The 19820-nt window shown below is 45.2% G+C and overlaps 1 protein-coding gene across 6 annotated transcripts in view; it reads right to left on the minus strand.

Moving 5' to 3' along the window:
• The window catches only part of SEMA3F (semaphorin 3F), a 165874-nt gene that overhangs the window by 84730 nt on the left and 61324 nt on the right, over positions 1-19820 (minus strand). For all 6 annotated transcript variants that reach the window (XM_068252952.1, XM_068252950.1, XM_068252949.1 and 3 more), the window contains one exon: positions 17927-18062. In XM_068252952.1, the coding sequence (XP_068109053.1) occupies positions 17927-18035 (109 nt within the window). In that variant the 5' untranslated portion in view covers positions 18036-18062. The remainder of the gene's footprint in view (positions 1-17926; positions 18063-19820) is intronic.

The following is a 19820-nucleotide window of genomic DNA, read 5'->3' on the forward strand; positions in this document are numbered from 1 at the left end:
TGTGTGCAACTTGAAAATGGAAGAGAAAGTCCCACCCAGGTTTAAATTCATAGGTCCAATTTCAAGCTGCATATATTTCCATAAAAATGTACATACATTTGCATAAACTTGGAAGTATTTGCACATCATTGATCATCCCTACCGATTACCGGGTGGTTGTAAGTCCTGTGTTATACGTAGTGAAACGTGGATAATTGATTTAAAGGATACCTGACTCCGGGCAATGCTATCTTAGGTAAGTACAGAGATATGTTCATCCTGGATACACATACCAATCTGCATTGTCCGGTCCTCTACTCTTTCGCTTCGGTCCCCGTAATCACTCCTTGAAATACTGTATGTGCCTTTTGGCTAAAGTCCAATTTTCAGACAGGAAGAGGCAGGCTTGCAGGAATGTTCCCTCCCATTTCCTCCACTTCTGGGAAGTGATTGGGGAAGGGAAGATGAGAACTGGGAGGGTGATGGGGGAACATCGCAGTAAGGCCGCCATTTCCTGTGAGAAATTTGACTTTAGCCTAAAGTCAAATTTTTTTAAGGAGTGATTACAGGGACTGGGGGGGGGGGGGGGGGACAAGGCGTTTCAGGCATGAATGTGCCTCTGCGTTTACCTAGGGTAGCTTTGGTCAGATGTCCTTTACTTACGGATAACTTGGGATTTGGACATATATTATAAACCTTTTTTTTTTGTTGTTTTCAATGTGTAACAAAGACAGTATTATATATTTTGTACACGGGGACAACTTTGTTTGTATGTGTGAAAAATTGTAACTCTCAGAAAGAAGGAGACTGTATAGCTTCCATTACTGGCCAAATATTCCCATTCATATTTGTCAGTAGTGGCGTAGCTAAAGAGCTTTGAGTCCCAGTGCTAAGTTTACATTGGACCCTCCCAAGCACTCTATACATTACAATTCAAACAGCGCACCAAAACTTGCCAAAGAAAACCAGTGTCAGAGGGGACAAGAAGGGGATGGGGAACAGTTTGTTAATGATTACCACTATTCAAAGCATCTATAGAAGTCCTCATTACCAGCACAGAATCAATAAAGAGTTAAAACTGGGGTTGAGGGTTGGCACCTCTGGCCCAAGGGCCCTGGTGCAGTCACGACCTATGCATCCCCTATTTCTATGCCACTGTTAATCAAACAGTAATCTGTTCTGAGTAGAAATACTGGGCAAACTCAAACTGGGACCAATTTACCTGCCAAGAATGTGCAATATACAGTACTTTTATGATGCTTCTAGCCCTGTTGTGCACGCTGTAAGGTGGGGTACTTTGTACAGGTTTGGCAATTCTGCAAACTTTGCACCACTGATATTTCAATTAAGGGTGGAGTTTGGTTGACTAGGTCATCTACTGATTCCTTATATCTGGTGGGGATCCTAGTGGTGAGGTTTCCTTGAAGTATTTCCTCCCAGTCCCACCCAGAGTGTCTTCTCCTGTTACATTTTCCATATGTAAAATAAATAAGAAGCGTGGTAGAAAAAATGGAACCCCTTATACTAGTCATGGGAGCTGTGCAGACCTGGAAATGTATGAAGGCAAACATCTTACTAGAGTTCTTCTGAAGACAGAAGCAGGGCTGTGGAGTCTGTAAATAATCTTTCGACTCTGACTCATCAGTTTATGAAACTACCATCTCCAACTCCAGGTACCCAAATATTGCGCCGACTCCTCGACTAACTCCACAATCCTGGACAGAAGAGCTCATTAAGAATGTTAAGTACATTTCTGGTACAGAGGTGTAATTATTGGGTCAGCAGCACCTGCAACAACAGGTGGGCCCAGGACCATGGAGGGCCCCAACTTCTAGATCTCTCTCGTCCTATGATACACGTTCCCCCAACTAGAACACGTGTTGCTCTGGCCACACTTGCTATTGGTGGGGGGAGTTATGTAGACCACCCTGTTATGATGGCCACAATTGTTACATGACCCCTAGTAGATGAAACTCCCTGGCCACCACCAATGGGGTGGGTCCCCAGCATGGTTTTTCTGGGACGGGGGGAGGGCGCTATGATTTGTAGTTAAACCGCTACTTCAGTATCTAACAAACACTGAATTATCAGATTTGGATAAATAGGCCGATACTTTAAGTTAACCCAACTAAAGTGTGATACAAGCATCACCGTTTCCTACCAAGCACAATAGGCTTGTTATCATCTAGCTGTATCTCTAAGGAGTCCCTGTTCACCAATGCACCAGATGACAATTCACAAAAAAAAAAAGTCCCATCTAGAGACGCCATCAAATCCTAATTTCACCCTCACAGAAGATATCCCAGGTCATCAGCAGAGACTCTTTGCTGCTGAAGGGTCACTTAGTAAATACAACATGGTCCCACCTACGTCTACTCCAAGCCCTCCACTCTAAGCCCCCATACAATGGCGCTGACAGCCTCTGACAGATGGGCGACACCCACTTGCTTAACCCCTTCTCGACCCTCTTCCCTTGAAAGGCAAGAAAGGGATGAGCGTACACAAAGAGGGGGCCATTGATCAGCAGAGGGGTGACTGGCAGCTGTCACTCCCACCCCAGCCTTTTATCAGTTGTCTTCTCTTTATGAAGATTAGGGACATGTTTTCTCCTCCAATGAATGGCTGATAAAGCTCATGCTGATCTCTGACCTCTCCCAGGTGCTAATCCAGCCTGATCTCCCTGACAGGACTGCGAGGTGCATTCCTCCATACGTCAGATATTCAGCATGGAACGGCTGCTCTTCTATAGGCATACGAATGAGGTCAGCTTTATGTAAATGAGCTCATCTGTCTTGTTTGTATGGAAGGCTTGTACACAGATCTCCACATGGGGGTTGCCATGTTTGTCATTTATGCATGCTCAGGCTGCTTCGTATTTATGTTTGGACCTGAACTCAGAACTTTCTCTCTGCTCTAAAATATAAGCAACAGCATAATAACCTTTTAAGAAAAACATTTCTTTGTTAATCCTGCAATAAATTTACAGTGTATCTACTTCCTGCTTTCATCCTGTATTACAAATTTGCTGCTTTGCCTTGGCAGTCAGCTGACACAACTGGAAGATCAAATTACGATTGTGATTAGTTACAGATGAGGGGGAATTAGGCTACACTCTCTAAGTACATACAGGGTGCATTTCTCTTTTTGCCTTCTGTCCTGTGCAAGAGTTCAGGTCTAGGTTAAGGTGCCCATACATCAGGTGATGTATGGGCAGATCGACCTTGAGACAGATCTCTTTCCGATCAAATCGGATCAAAGAGGGATCTGTTGCCTGCCTATACACTGCAGACGGATTTCTTTTACAAAATCAGCCTAATACCCTCCCCCTCCCCCCGTGCTCCCTTAAATCTCCCCTGTCCACCATATGACGTCACACAAGGTTCAATTTCGATCACCATGATATCTAACGCCGTTACTGCCGCGCACACGACCGAGCACTTCCAGATGAGATTTTCCAGCTTGCCCAATCAATTCTTTCAACTGATTTTTACCTACATCAATCGAAACATCAATCGGGCGGACATATTGCAGCATCGATTTTCCTCAGATTTGATAAATTACTGAATCAGAAGGTTGATCGGCCCATAAAATCACCTGATGTATGGCTGCCTTTACTCAGGCCAGGTACAGTGTATTTATACCCTCGTACACACTCTAGGTGGTTCTGCCAAGAACGTATTGCGTGTACAGCTGCCCCGATCTCCCCCTTGGTGCATCAGCAGGCAATCTGGCTGACGGGATTGTCTTGGCCGACAACATTGTTCTTCTCACCCCACCTTCTCCGTACCGCTCTATTGTGCAATGCGCCATCACCTTTCCTCCCCCTTACATAGCAACCAAAAGCGTTGCTAGCCTGCTGGCCCCCAATCTGTTGAGTTCCGTCAACAGCCAGGCAACAGTTGTTGTGCATGTGTACGAGGTTTAAAGCAATATCTTCTCCATGGCAGATTGCTAAAAGAGGATTAAAGAAACTAGCTCATGGTGCATATACTTAGCTGATTGTTCATGCCCTGCCCCATCGTGCCTCCTCCCCTACACGCTGCTCAGCTACAGCATGTCTGTACAGCACTCATTCTCCGCAATGTCACTGTAACAATCGTTAATGGTGTCACAGACTGTGTTTGTGCAGGACCTCCAGTGTCCATAACTGTGAAATACCCACAATGCTCTTGTTCACCTCCAGCTTCTACGTGCGACTTTATGACATCATACATTATCGTACATTTGTGCTATGGCAGGTTCTACGTGCGACTTTATGACATCATACATTATCGTACATTTGTGCTATGGCAGGTTTTACTTTACACAAACGCCTCGATCCATGTGAAGTGTGATTTTCGTAACATGCGGTTTATTTCTGCGAGCGAGATAAGGCCTGGACTCCCGCCAGTCTCAGTCTGTCTGGTCTCATTTGTAAAAACTCCTACATTAATCAATGTAAACACACTAAAATATGTGTGCATCGTGGAGATGCACATGTGGGAAAACAGAATCTCACATCAACATAATTCATACAGAAAAATCAGCAACTATTTTTTTCTTCTATCCTTCTGCATGCTTCAAAAAATGTCTGTCAGATAATCTAGGCTAAAAATATCACTGGTGCTTATAGTAAATGGAAAATAAACATTATACATTGATCACAGTGACATATCGCAGATGATGCAGAATTCTGATTGGCCCCTTGATAATGACCGGATTCAGGTGAGCAGACAGATGGCCACCCCCTCTTCTGAAGTGACACAGGCCCCTCCCCATCCCTGGGCACCCCTCAGGATTTTATAGTGTGCCAGGAAAACCCATTACAGCCTGTCTGTGTCAATTAGCTTCTAATTATGGGCTTGTAATGCTCGGGAGATAATTAACATGTAAATGACATTACAGTGTTTATAGTCAATAAAGTCTCACTGGGACATCATCCTGTGACAGAACACCACCTGACTGGGATTTCCATGGCACAGAATGGCAGAGAGGTGTGCACAGAGTGTGACAATGCTGTAGTATTATTGCGCTGCTATTTCTACAGTTTGTTGTACTAGGACATATGATATTTGTATGCTGCAGTTTATTTTAATGTAAAGTGTACCTGTGACATTGAAAGCAAAATAATTTATACTTACCTGGGGCTTCCTACGGCCCCCTTGTAGTCTAACTGCTCCTTTGTGTCCTCCTGGTTCTCTCCAATGAGTGACTGTCAGCCGCGGAAAAGAAACCGACTGAGCCAGTCTGGGACCACTGCGCATGCTCTGCCCCAGCTGCGCGCATCCTCTGATGGTTCTGCGCATGCCTAATTCATTTAGACTGTAACTGCGCTTGTGCAATATCCTTGCGCTTATGCGAGTGTGATTGGGGGGTGTGCAGGCTAGGACCAGGCACGTGAAGAGGCCAGAAAAACTGCGCACTCTCAGGCCTCGAAGTGCCACAATGGAGAGGACTGGACGGACTCCAAGGAGCAGACAGACTACAGGGGGCTGGAGGAAGCCCCAGGTAAGTAAAAATCCCTTGATGCAATTTGTCTCAGGTTTACTTTAACTCACCCTTCCTTCTCCTCTGCTCACACCTCTTTCAGACACTGACTATTCCCAGAAAGCTGGTTTTGGGGCCCTGTATCAAGCGATTATTATACATACAGTGCTGGGGGAAGTGCAGTGTAACATTTGCACAGGACCAATGGCTCTGCAGCTACTGAATAAAGGTTTTAAAGGATACCCGAGGTGACATGTGACATGATGAGACAGACATGTGTATGTACACAAATACCTAGCACACAAATAATACCTATGTACCTAGCACTCAAATAACTATACTGTTTTTCTTTCTCTGCCTGAAAGAGTTAAATATCAGGTATGTAAGTGACTGACTCAGACAGGAAGTGACTACAGTGTGACCCTCACTGATAAGAAATTCCAACTATAAAACACTTTCCTAGCAGAAAATGGCTTCTGAGAGCAGGAAAGCGATAAAAAGGGTCAATACTTCATAGATTTTAGCTCTGGAATACTTCAATGAATGTGTCATTGAGCAAAAACAATAAAACATTTAAAACTTAGAAAGTAGATTTCAACATAAAATAAAACTGTGGAATATCTTTTAAGTTTATTTTTAGAAGAAGGAAGATAGATACAATAGTTTATTTCATTAGTTTATTTTCGCCTCGGGTGTCCTTTAAGTGATTGCAGCTTGAGCGCAATTCTCTCACATAAGCATAATAAATCACAATATTAAATAATGAAGGGGTCTCAACCACTTCATCACCTTCTGCTTGGTGATTATTTTTTTATTAAAAAACAAAACACAAACATATGTATAAATACCCGTATATTCCGGCGTATAAGACGACTGGGCGTATAAGACGACCCCCCTACTTTTCCAGTTAAAATATAGAATTTGGGATATACTCGCCGTATAAGACTACCCCTCTTCCAACGCACACCAAATAAAAAAACATTATATGCTGGTGCTATGTATGAACAGATACTGGTGCTGAACTGTATGTAGTACCCAGTATACAGTATACAGGCAATTGATTGGTTGGATTGGTCAACTCTTAAATAGGGCAGGGGTATCCTGAGCTGAGATTTTTTGGTCTCAGAGTTGCACTTTAAGGAGCTTCAGGACAGTTGGAGGCCACATTCCATCAGAATACTTAAACTGTCAGAGGGCCACGAAGCAGGCTTAAGAGGGCCGCATGTGGCCCAGTGTGACATACCCGCTGCAGACAGTTGACAGATTTCCTCCTCAACTACCGTGCTGCGTCTGCGGCCAGGAGAACATAAACCGTTTCCTCGTCTAGCTTGTATATTGAATTACTGCAGCACATATAGGATTAGCAAGGAGGTTCACAGCCATCCAAGTGATTCTCCAGATGTACGGCGGCAGCGGGCGGCTTAAAGCGCGCACGCTTCCTGCAGAGGATTGTGGGAAGAGTTTGTGTGTTATAAATATTTATAGAGCACCAAACTTTTACACAGTAAACACAATTACTCATATTTGCCTCCGGCCCAAAGGAGATGACAGCCCAATTATATCACAGCAATACTATTGTTATATGTATTTATATAGATGTGACGGCACAGTATACAGATCCATTGACATCAGTCTCTAAACCAGAGCAGGTTAAAGAGGCAGCGTAGTGATATAAAGTAGAATATAGTGAGTTAATCATGATACCTACCTTATACTGGTTTTAGCACCAGAAACACTTCCTATCCTATATACAGTAATAAACTTCCTGTCGCTGCGTCCTCCTTTGTCTGTGCGTTGTGCCTGGCGCACTTGCGCAGCACGTGCACAGACTTCAGAGAGCAGGGCGGGCCTTTTAACTATAGATATTGGTATGTAGCCCTGACCTCCCAGTGATGCTTAGACCAGGCTTTAGCTATGCGAAATTCCCCTCCCATAGCATTCTGGGAGACAAGGTATTATTTCTACTGCCTTCAGAACACCGAAGATACAAACATTCAGCAGAGCTGCACCTGACAGCACTAAAGATGTCACCCTATGTGATAAATGGTGTGTAAATAAGGGCGATGCCACTATTTAAAACCAGTAGTGTTGTAATTCCTGTTTCACCTCTCCAAGGCCCCGTTCACACTGCACGCGTTTCCAGCCGCGTTTTGGAAACGCGTGCAGGTGGCCGACACGCACGACATCAGACATTGCATGCAGTGCAATGTCTGATGTTCACACTGCATGCGTTCCGGACCTGTGCGGTCCGGGAACGCATGCTGCACGCATTTTTTGTAAAAACGCGTGGCTGTCCCATTCACTTTTCAGTGATGGGATCAGCCACGCAATGCATACGAACGCGGATGGCGTGCGTTCGTACGCGTTGCGGTCCGCATGCGGTCTGAACGGTCTGCAGTCTGAACGGTCTACTCTACTGACTATGGAGAAGTATCATGAACTTAATGAGGTCATCTCTCTCCATCTCCTTGGAAACAATAAACTGGACAGCGATACTCAATACCAAGAAGTAGATGCAAACCCAAATAAAATTCCGTTATGTGTAAAAAAGGAGACACGTGACACCAGATTTCTACAATCCTTGTATTTACCAATCGGGGTGGCCACATCCAGAATGTAAAGGACGGGCTGCACCATAAGGATGTATTAACCTCCTTAGCGGTAACCCCGTGTGTGACACGGGGTAAGCCGCCGGAGGGTGCCGCTCAGGCCCTGCTGGGCCGATTTTAATAATTTTTTTTTTGCTGGACGCAGCTAGCACTTTGCTAGCTGCGCCAGCACTCTGATCGCCGCCGGCCCCTTTGCGATCGCCGCTATCTGCTGCGGCGCGGGCCCCCCCCCCCCCTCCAGACCCCAGCGCTGCCTGGCCAATCAGTGCCAGGCAGCGCCGAGGGGTGGCCCGGGACTCCCAATGACGTCCCGACGTCAGTGACGTCGGTGACGTCATCCCGCCCCGTCGCCATGGCGACGGGGGAAGCCCTCCAGGAAATCCCGTTCTTTGAACGGGATTTCCTGATCGCCTATCGCCGGAGGCGATCGGCGGGGCTGGGGGGATGCCGCTGAGCAGCGGCTATCATGTAGCGAGCCCTCGGCTCGCTACATGATAAAAAAAAAAAAAAAAATAAAAAAAACTGTTGCGCTTCCCCCTGGCGGTATTTTTCATACCGCCAAGGGGGTTAAGGAATACTGTAGGGGGGTCGGGGGAAAACATAGAGTTGACCTTACCCGGGGCTTCTAATGGTCCCCCGCAGACATCCTGTTCCCACGCAGCCACTTACCGATGCTCCGGCCCCGCCATCGGTTCACTTCTGGAACTTACGACTTTAAAGTTGGAAAACCACAGTGCCTGCGCAGCCGTGTCCTCATTCCCGCTGACGTCACTAGGAGCGTACTGCACAGGCGCAAACCATACTGGGCTTGCGCAATACACTCCTGGTAACGTCAGTGTGAGCGAGGACATGGCTGCGCAGTGGTTTTCTGACTTTAAAGTCTGAAATTCCAGAAGTGAACTGGAGGCGGGCCGGAGCATCGGTGAGTGGCTGCATAGGCACAGGATGTCTGTGGGGGACCATTAGAAGCCCCAGGTAAGTTCAACTATTTACCCCCCTACAGTAAAAAAACGTGAACTTTGTTAAAATGTTCATGCGCAGACAATGCACACATTTTACCTGATGTTACACAAACTACATAACGCACATTACCCAGTAATTTCTATTTGTGTAACAAGCTTACTGAACACAGGACAACTTAAAGCAAACCTGAACTGAAGATAAATGTAGGAGATAATTACATGTATGTGATAATAATAGTAAATAGAACTGTCCTGCAGTCTCATATTCTTATTTGCAGTATTAGGGGTGACATTCTAAGTCTGCATTGTGAACAGCAGCCATGTAAGTGCGACACAAGTTCCTTCAGCTCCCACACAGAGAAATTATAACCTTTTGAACTTTTTAACACTATCTTGTTATCAGGAGTGTTTGTTCATACAGATACAAGTGTTTTGGACTGTAATTGTTTTTCAGGAGAGCTGCCACTACAATTCGACCTTTATGACTGCACATATTAAACACTGGTTTACTAAGCCTCGTATTGAAACACAGATGAGTTCTAGGTAGGACTGTCACATGTCAGTTCAGGTTTGCTTTAAAACTGTTCTAATTGATACAAATACATTAATTCAGAGTCAAAACGTTGCACTGAATATCCAGGACTGTAAAAAGCACAGAGGGGTATCAGATTCCAATGGAGAAAAGGAGATTTTTTTTTTTGTACCATCAGTATAGAAAGGGTTCTTTGTGTTCTGAGTTTATGTTAAGCTGTGGGATATCTTACAACAGGAAGTATTAATGGCAAAATCTATAACCAAATGTAAAATGTCTTTATACAGAAAGCTTTTCACAGTCTGACCTAACTACAAGGGATTCTTTGGATCCAGAGTGTTAATCTGATGCTCAGTGAGGTCAGGTAAGGGTTTCCTCTCTGTTATGCAGAAACCAGTTGTCTCGGCACTCTGTTTTAACTTTTTCTGGATCAGAACTGGTGGGTCCACTAAAAAGGGGTTTTCAAAACAAAACAAAACACAAGCCTCTGGATCCTGAAGAGACTTCCTGTGTCCTCCTGCAGACCACCACTCACTGTGACCCTCTGGAAGATTCAGACCTCGCTCCTCTTCATGCATGAGTGCGGTCGTGCTGCTAAAGCACATGCGGCTCTGGCTTAGGCCCCGTTCACACTTGCGGTTTAGTAAAAACCGCACCGGATGTCCGGACCGCACCGTATCCGGACCGGACCTGATCCGTACGGTTCCTATCCGGATCCGGTCCGGATCCGGTCCGTTTGCATCCGGTTTCCGTGCGGTGTGAACACGGTTGCGGTCCGGATCCGGTTTCTTAAGGAGATAACACCCTTTAATTACCTGGGGTCTGGGAGGTTTACCTGGGGTCTGGGAGGTCAGCAGAAGGGTCTGGGGTCATTGTTGGAGACAGGTGGACGTGTGGAGACCATCCGTGGATACAGAGACTGCAGTTGGGACCATGGATCCAGGCATTTTTTACTCGTAAACCTGGGAATTCTCTCTGTTGTTCGCCTCCTTCACATATCAGACATGTTGCTGGCAAAAAGAGCTCCAGCATGAAATCGCTGCTGCCCCACTCTTTGCTGGGCCCATGTGGTCCCCATCCAAAATGCATAGGAAGTGGGGTAGAACGTCCGGTTTTTGTAGCCAGTGTGTTGTGCGCTCTCCGGCTCTCATTGCTTTGTATTGGCCGGATGGTGCAGTCCGGCTCCGCTCCGGATACGGCTGCCGGAGGAGCCGGACCAAAAAATAGCGCATGTTGGAACGGACGCCGGAGTCCGGATCCGGCCCGGATCCGGTCCGGCTCCGGTCCGGCAGAACGGACGCATGTGAACGGACGCATAGGCTTTCATTGCCATGCCGTGCGTCCGTTCCGTCCGTTCTGAAAGCGGTCCGGCTCCGGCACGGCGATTCCGGACGGCCACCGCTAATGTGAACCGGGCCTTACTGTGTGCTACGTTTACCCTCGGGCTGGAAGTGTAGCTCAGCAAGGATTGCTTTGTGTGTCCGCGAGCGGCAGTGGAGGTCTGGAGGATAGCATGGGAAGCCTCTTCAGGATCCAGAGGCCCTTCTTAGGTAAGTATCCTCTTTTGCCCCGAGTTTTGCCCCGGGTACATTTAAGGCCCCTTTTACACTTGTTGTGGTCCATGGGAAGGGGGGAGCACTAGGCACCAGGGAAGCTATCTTGGGGAGAGATGAGAGGAATCTAAACAAAGGGTAAGCTATCCTGGGGGGGGGGGGGGGGGGGGGGGACTACCAGGGAACAGGAAAGCTATATTTGGAAAGGGGGAGGGAGGGGGCTGGAAAATACTAAGCACCTGGGAAGCTATATTTGGGGTGGGGGATACTACTAGGCAACAGGGAAGCTATATTTGGAAAGTGAAGCGAGAGGGAGGGGGGATGGGTTACAAGGCGCCAGGGATGCTTTATTGGGGAGAGAGGAGTGGAAACTCAGGGGAAGCTATATTACAGATGGAGGGGGGAAACTACTAGGCACCAGGGAAGCTATATTTTGGAAGGAGGAGGGAGGGGGTTGGAACTACTAGGCACCAGGGAAGTTATAATAGTGAAAGGGGAGGGGGTAGCACTAGGCACCAGGGAGCCTATATTGGGGAGGTAGGGTGCAAACTACTAGGCACTAGGGAAGCAATATTGGGGAGGGCAGGGGGAACTAGAATTAATGTACAGTCCCCATCTCGCTTGTTGACTTTAGAATTTATTTGTTCCAACTTGAATGGATTTAGGTTAAGAACAAGAATGGATTTAGGTTAAGAACGAACCTAAAGTCCCTATCCTGTACACATGTACACACACACACCTCTGTACACTGCACACATATACAGTATATACATACACACACTACGCATTGTGTTTCTGGACAGTGAAAAACACCCTAAAAAAAACAAACCTGCTCCATAAAAACAAGGAATACTTGAGTCCCTAGAGACAGAGCATCACTTTGATTGGTAGCCAGGACGCCTGCGCTGCTAGCCACTATGCCACTGTGCTGCCCATCATTATTTGTATCAGGGTTCCTTCTAGGAATGCTTCAGCATGTGCAGATCATTTCCGTAGGCAATATCGCACATATGCAGAGTATTAACTCTCCCAATATTAAACCATATGCCGAGGATTACCCACAGGAATATGACGCCATATGTAGAGTATTACAGCGCACGGTGCGAGATCTGCGGTATTTCACCATCTGTGGCGCCTTCTGAGAGGAACAGAACACATGCACAGAATTACCTGCGGATGTTACCTCCAGGAATATCGCCTTGTGGACAATCGCTCTGCATATAAAGCCGTGATTTAGAGATCAGGCCGCAGCCAGAGATATGACGGGGGAGGGGGGCTGAAACCCCTCCAGGGAGGACTGACAAGTTGGGGAGCGATGAGAACAAGAGATTGCTGAATTACATCGCTCTCTTCTGTTATTTAAAAGCAATTTTGGAAGTGAACCAAGTAAACCAAAAGGCTTCTGGGTGGTTGACAATTTCTGTTCAGAGAGAAGTCGGGAGTGTAATGTGGGATGTTTACTCTGTATAATGAGGATGAGGTATCAGTGTGTGCAGGACGCCATTACCTCAGTAATATAAATACATTAATATATGATGAAGAGGGCAGAGTGTGACAGGGCTATAAAGGGGTAGGACGGGACTTTGGCGTTATGATTTCAGCAAGTTTCTTCCAGCTGAGAACTGAACAGCCAGTTTATTTGAATATATATATATTTCTTCCTGTATGGAGCTGGAGGTGGGAAAGATTACCTAAATGGTGCTGGGGGTGGGAAAGATTACCTGGATGATGTTGGGAGCAGGAAATATTACCTGGAGGGTGCTGGGAGCAGGAAATATTACCTGGAGGGTGCTGGGAGCAGGAAAGGTTACCTGTATGGCACTGGGAGCGGGAAATATTACCTGTATGGAGCTGGTAGTGGGAAATATTACATGTATGGAGCTGGGAGTGGGAAATATTACCTGTAAGTTGCTGGGAGTGGGAAACATTACCTGTATGGCACTGGGAGCGGGAAACATTACCTGTAAGTTGCTGGGAGCGGGAAACATTACCTGTATGGCACTGGGAGCGGGAAAGATGAGAAAAAGACAAGGAAGGGGGGATGGAAGGAGCTGCATTTGCCTAATATCAGGTTGGGAAGGCGGCTGAACCACAAGCAGCTCTTAGTGGGAAAGAGAAAGGCCGAGATTGGCAGATAATTATAACTGCTTGTACCGCGGCTGTCAAGGGACCCCCAACGCTCACTCATTATAAGAAAGAGAAAAGAGGAAGGGGGGGAGAGAGACAGAGGAAAAGCCAGAAAAAAAAGGAATATGGAAGAGGAGGGAGTCAGAGGACTCGGAACACCTCAGTACTGTTAAAGCAGACAGAGGGACGGCGGTGCCTCATTATACCACAGTTACAGTATGGCTGATTCATTCATTCACATGCAGTACTACTGGCCTTAATTCATGGAAAAATATTCCTGCAGTGGAACTGTAGCACATATCAAAACCTTCAACGTGTTTTTTTCTTATTCATATCCTAAATGACCCAGCAAAGGTTGGCGGCTTCTGCGCATGCTCCCAGATGCAGAAGTGTAACTGCAAGCAGCACGGCTGCGCACTAACGCATGCACAGAAGCCAGCAGCCGCTATGAAGGGAACCCTGGGAGACTGGCGGAGAGCGGAGCTGCAGCAAGGGACATGTATCCTTTTTAGTCCAGCCAGGCAGAAACCGTGATAAAATGTGACCATACCATGGTCAGATCTGCAGATCTGTCCTCTCTTCTCTCTGCTAATTCCCTACTGGTCTCCTGCCTTCTGATGAGTCATGCTGTCTGTCCTCTGTGTGCAGAGACAAGTCAACTGCTCTGTGTGTTCTGTGCTGCCCAGACCAAGCCTGAGAAAAGCAGAGGACAGCACACAAGAGATTAGACAGCACGACTCATCAGTAGAGAAGGGGCGATGAGGAAATTAACATACAGGCTTGGCAGGGCTGCAGGTCTGACCTTCCTATGATCCAATTTCAACACAGCTTTCAGTCGGGCAAGAAACAACATCCACATGCTTGGAACCACAACAGAGTCCCTTTAAGTCTTTAGTGAATCAGAATGCTTAGAGTGAAAGCAGAAAATAGCGGAGTAAGTGCCAGTCGGGAGAGGAGAAAGAAATGAGTCATTGGTAGTGAGCGCAGAAGCTGCATGCACACACTGGGGAGATCACTCACTCTGCAGAAACATCACATTCCACCCAGTTATTCTCTGGCACTCAATGGCCACTGTACAAGAATGGAGAGAGTACAGCCAATAAGCATGCGGCACTCCTGCTCCTCACATGTGATTTCTCCGTCCCTCCAGGCAGATCACCCGTCTTCCTCACAAGCGCTCTCCACTTAACTGAGTGTCATTATTCCACACTTAACGCTGCAGTTTCGAAATATTTGTGTTTCTCAGGAAACCTGCCTGGCTGGTTGCCACGTTCAGAGATAATGATTTATTTCAATACATTTATGGAGGGTTTATTATCCTCTCTCTCTCTATAATTGTCTAATGTCATTCTCTGCACTAACAGTCTTTTTTTCTATCTGTTTTAAAGCGGAACTACCGTATTAATAGCGTAGCTAATCTTACGGAACTGAGGGAGAAATAAGTATTTAGAACAGTTTTTCAGAAGAAAGTGTCAGCAAGGGTTAACAGGTTAACTTTTATTTTCTCCTGGGAGATTTATCAGTCACAGACCTGTGCACACCGAGCTCTCCAGGCTTCCAGAGATTGTTGTATTATCCTTGCCTGCAGCAAATAAAACTCATGTATAGCAGTGAGCTTCTGTGTGCAAGCTAAACTGATAGAACGCTGTACAATCAGGAAGGTTGCATTGCAGTGCTTACAGAATGAACTGTATGTTACATTATTATGCCAGATGGCTGCTTCCAGTCCTAACTGCTGTAACCAGTGGGAAACCATTATTTTTACAAGGATAACATTACTTTGGATCAAAGGCAGGTAGAAAACCTATACAGTCAATACAGACTTGGGAGACAGGTGTTTAATTGTATGTTATACCAGGCTCATATTCCAGATAATGCATCAGTTATAGAGTCGGTCAATGAGATTCTACTAATCCCAGATTCTAGGTAAATTTAACACAAACTTTAGACAGTGTTAACCAATTACAATTTGTAGGAAGTGCTTGTGAGTTGCCTGATCCAAGCTGCATTTAGCTTGCATGAAATCTGCAAAAGCTAGAGCTATTTGCATCTCAGTGATTACCTCTACTCAGTTGTGATTGTTGCAAATACTTTGGCCAAGTAAATGCAGCTTATTTGTGAGGGTTACTTTAATATAGCAGAGACAGAAAATAAGGAAGCTAAACACTAAAAGCAGATGTAATGTTTGAGGCATTTGAAATCTGTTATTCATTTGTCTAAGAAAATCAAGTGCATTATTGCTAAGAGTTTCTCTCACATCACATTGACATTGGGAAGATAAAGTAATTCCGCTGAATTGGAATTCCTCATTTATTCTCAGTCTTTTGGTGCCTATGCTCACTCCACCTGAATAATCACAAATTCCTTCCGCTTTAAAGCAGACTTGAACTCTTGCACAGGAGAGAGGGAGAACACAGAGCAATCTACCTGTGTCCACCCTGTATGTGTTTATAGAGAACAGCATGTCTAGTTCTCCCTTCTAAGCAAGTAATGAGCTAGTGTAATTTGAGTTTGCACCTGTCTGCCAAGTCTGTCGAGTTGACAGCTAATATGTATACATAGGAAGTTAACCCTTTCTTTGCTCCCAGCAAACCAGGAAGTAACTAAATTGCAGGTGCTCTGAAGGTGTTCTATAAGCTGTAACAAGGAATATTTTTTTGTAAAGGTTACTATGCTGTTGCTTATCTTTTAGAGAAGAGAGGAAGTTCTGAGTCTGCTCTCTGTTTTATGCCTATATCACCATTCTACGATTATAGCAAGATCATACACAATACATAGGTGCATTCCCAGAGGCTGGAAGACTCACGGACGGTATTATTAATGATCCTCTCCACTGCACAAGTGGAGAATTGTGCATAAACCCATCAAACAGAAAATAGTATGCGTTCTATGCCGACATATGTGTGCATTATAAGACAGACAGATGTAACGTTTTTCTTTTAAATGTTTCTGAAGCCAAAATCTTGTGTGAAAAGTCTTAGACCTAATGATCCCACATCAAACAGGTCCAAAGCCATTCTTAGTAGCTGGAGAGGAAAAAAAAAAGCCCAGAATCTAAAAAGCTAGACAGGAACAAATCAGAGAGGAACCAGCTCAGGGAGACAAGATGTGACCTCCCTTCCCTACACCAATCAGAAGCAACCCATATTGATGATACTGCTTATACCATCTTGCATTGCTGACACCATGTAATGAACACAACAATTTGGGGGCATCCCCTATCAACTAGACTACAAAAGCATAAGGATGACAAATGCACCCGGGGCAGAAGGACTATATGTAACCTGGGGGCAGGAGGACCACACGTGATAGAGTAGGAGATCATTATGTGGCTCTGAGGTAAGAAGACTGCAAGAGACTTAGGGGCAGGAGTATCTCACAAGACCATGCTCAGAAGAACTGAACATGGTCCTGGGGCTGGACATCTATATGGCAGGGGCAGGACAACAGCATATGGCTTTGGAGCAGGAAGATCATATGTTGCTCTGGGGAAATAATGCTTAGTGGTTCTGGGACAGAAGGCCTGTACATGATCCTGGGTGTCAGCAGCTCTGACTGTGCATGCTGGTACTTCCTTACCTATGTGTGTGTCTTCTTCTAGAGCCACTGACATTAGGGCAGAAGGATAAAATGTATTCCTGGGGCAGGTGAACAGCACATGGCCCTAAGACAGAAGGAGTACACATGACCGTGCAGCAGAAACAGCACAAGTCACTGGGGTAGGACAGGAATACTGCAGAAGGACCATACAAGGTCCTGAAGTAGAAGGACTATAAGTGACCCTGGGGCAAGACAACATGCAACTCTGGGGCAGAAGAACCGTATGTCACTCTAAGGTAGGAGGACTTTACGTGAACCTGGGGAAAAAGACAGTATGTGGCCCTGGGGAAGAAGGAAGCAACATGGCCCTGAGACATAAAGACAACACGTGGCCTTTGGGCAGAATGAGTGCATGTGGCAATGAGGCCTCCACTTGGGCACCAACATCTGGCGCGGCAAAACATGGAAAGAGCAGAATGCAGCTCGGATCCTGTCCACAAACTAGTTTACAATAAATTATAAACACAGCAAGAAGATTTCGAAATATCACTGAATGTTTCTCAGAACATATTTATAACAATCAGATCTGTTTAGCTGATGTCCTCCAATGATAAATTCCATTTCAACACATGTATGTGCTGGGTAAACACAACTGTATATATGCAAAAATGCAACATAGTATGCTCAGAAAGAATATAAATCACAAGGCACAGTATAAACTCAGATATGAGGACCAGGCCAACCGTTCCAATAACACCATTTATGAGCAGATCAAAAAACATTAACAGTGATAGTCATGTCTAGGAAAACTGGTGGAGAAGCATGTGATTTGTCTGATCAGCTGATAGATTTGCAAAACTGACTTGCTGTGATCACATCCTGCTTTCGCACATGATCATGACTAGCAAATCAGAGACTTACATATCTATCACCTGACCAAATTGATCACATGCTTCTCCATGAGTTCTTCTAGACATGATCACTACTAAAAACATACATGATAGACAGTGCACTCTCCTGTTTCCATGGCCTGCAATGATAGGGCTGCCCATCCATCCATTAACCTCTTTTTGGTACAGCTTACATTAGTTGTCCAACGAATAGGTAGATTGACTAGCAAACAGCCTCTTACACTGTATTTTATCATGTTCTTCTTACCTCTGAAAGAGAGCTGCACCCGAGGGGTTGGTGGAGAAGATCCTCTAGCAATAGTATAATAAGTGGTCAGCAGGACACAGGCCAATACTAGCAGGTCCCGAGGTTGCATGGCGTGGAGAATGGACACCCAAGGCACCTAAGAACAGAAGTAACAATAACATATTAGTCTTCAATGCTAACCTTTGGGTTAAACTGTAATTCTAATTTATCTTGCTTCTTTGGTGAACACTAGTGATGGTCATGGCTAGGAGAACTCATGGAGAAGCATGTGATCAGTTTGGTCAGGTGATAGATGTGTAAGTCTCTGATTCGCTAGTCATGATCATGTGCTAAAGCAGGATGTGATCTCAGCAAATCAGAGCTTTGCAAATCTAACAGCTGACCAAACGAATCACATGCTTCTCCACGAGTTCTCCTAGACATGACCATCATTAGCTACCATGCAATATGGCTCTCAAAGTAGTCTGAAGAAAGTGTGTGTCCCTGTGTACATAAGTTTGTCAGTTTTTGTACGAGAATATGTATAGTTTATGTGCAGAAACTGAATCCCCACACTTCTGTGATAGTGCATCCAGCCCAAATTATAAAGAGTTAGCAGGAAATTTCAAAACTGTGGAGATTTAGTTAACTTCGGATTTGGATCCATATATCCACTTATCTATTCCTCTCAGTTCAGGTTCTCTTTATTGAGCAGCAGAGGAATTCTGCAGATGCTTCAGAGGAGAAACGTATTAATGTGGAATTTGTTGGATAATTGAAGTATGATGATTGCTATTCCTGAGGCAAATAGTACAGAAACTAGACTCAACTAGACCGACCTGCGTTCTGGGCTAATCTGTCAATGGATTGGAGAAATATTTGACAAATGCCGCTGGGTAATGGATGATTGTGACATCAAAATTCTTCCCTTCATATTTAATATATCAAATGTGCAGAAAAGAGGTTGCTTAGTCACCATGGGTCTGAGACCCTCCTAGGGTCCCCATCAGCCTCTACTGATGGTGCTTATTGGTACCTTTAGAGGTACACTGCCACCAAAGTCAAGGGCTCTACTCATGCATTATAGACAAGACAAATAACATTTATATTGCACTTTTCTCCTGGCAGACTCAAACGTCATAGCTGCAGCTAGGGGTCAGGGTTTCTCAGCGGTCACTGAGAAACTAGGGGTCGCTTAGTAGGCAGTAGCAGTGTTAGGGTGTCTAGCCCAAGGACTTCTTACTGAATATATGCTGGCTTAAGGAACAAGAAGAGCCAAGGTTTGAACCCAGGTCTCCTGTGTCAGAGGCAGAGCCCTTAACCAGTATACTATGCAGCCACCATTATACCATAGACCCTTGCAATGGTTGCCACTGGTGGTTCTGGGTACTCAATGTAGAGATTTCCCCACCAGAGAAATGGCATTAACTACCCATTAATGGTCCAGTCTCCTTACAGTTGATCGGATCAGGTGATGGTGATGATTGACAACAAATGAACGTACTATCAATCCTTCTATCTAAGGAATTTCGAATGATTCTTTTCATCTGATTGGATTGCTTACCATTTCCCCCTCCACTGGTGGGCCCAAACAATCTTTTCCGACCAATTCTAACAATCGGATTGGACAGTCAAGCGTTTGGATCATTAATAGGTACCTTTAAAGAGGAACTCCAGTGAAAATAATGTAATAAAAAAGTGCTTCATTTTTACAATAATTATGTATAAATGATTTAGTCAGTGTTTGCCCATTGTAAAATATTTTAAATCCCTGATTTACATTCTGACATTTATTACATGGTGACATTTTTACTGTTGGCAGGTGATGTAGCTGCTGCATGCTTTTTTGGCAGTTGGAAACAGCTGGAAACAGCTATTTCCCACAATGCAGCAAGGTTCACAGACAGGAAACTGC

This window comes from Hyperolius riggenbachi, chromosome 9 (assembly GCF_040937935.1).
Source record: "Hyperolius riggenbachi isolate aHypRig1 chromosome 9, aHypRig1.pri, whole genome shotgun sequence".
Taxonomy (NCBI): Eukaryota; Metazoa; Chordata; class Amphibia; order Anura; family Hyperoliidae; genus Hyperolius; species Hyperolius riggenbachi.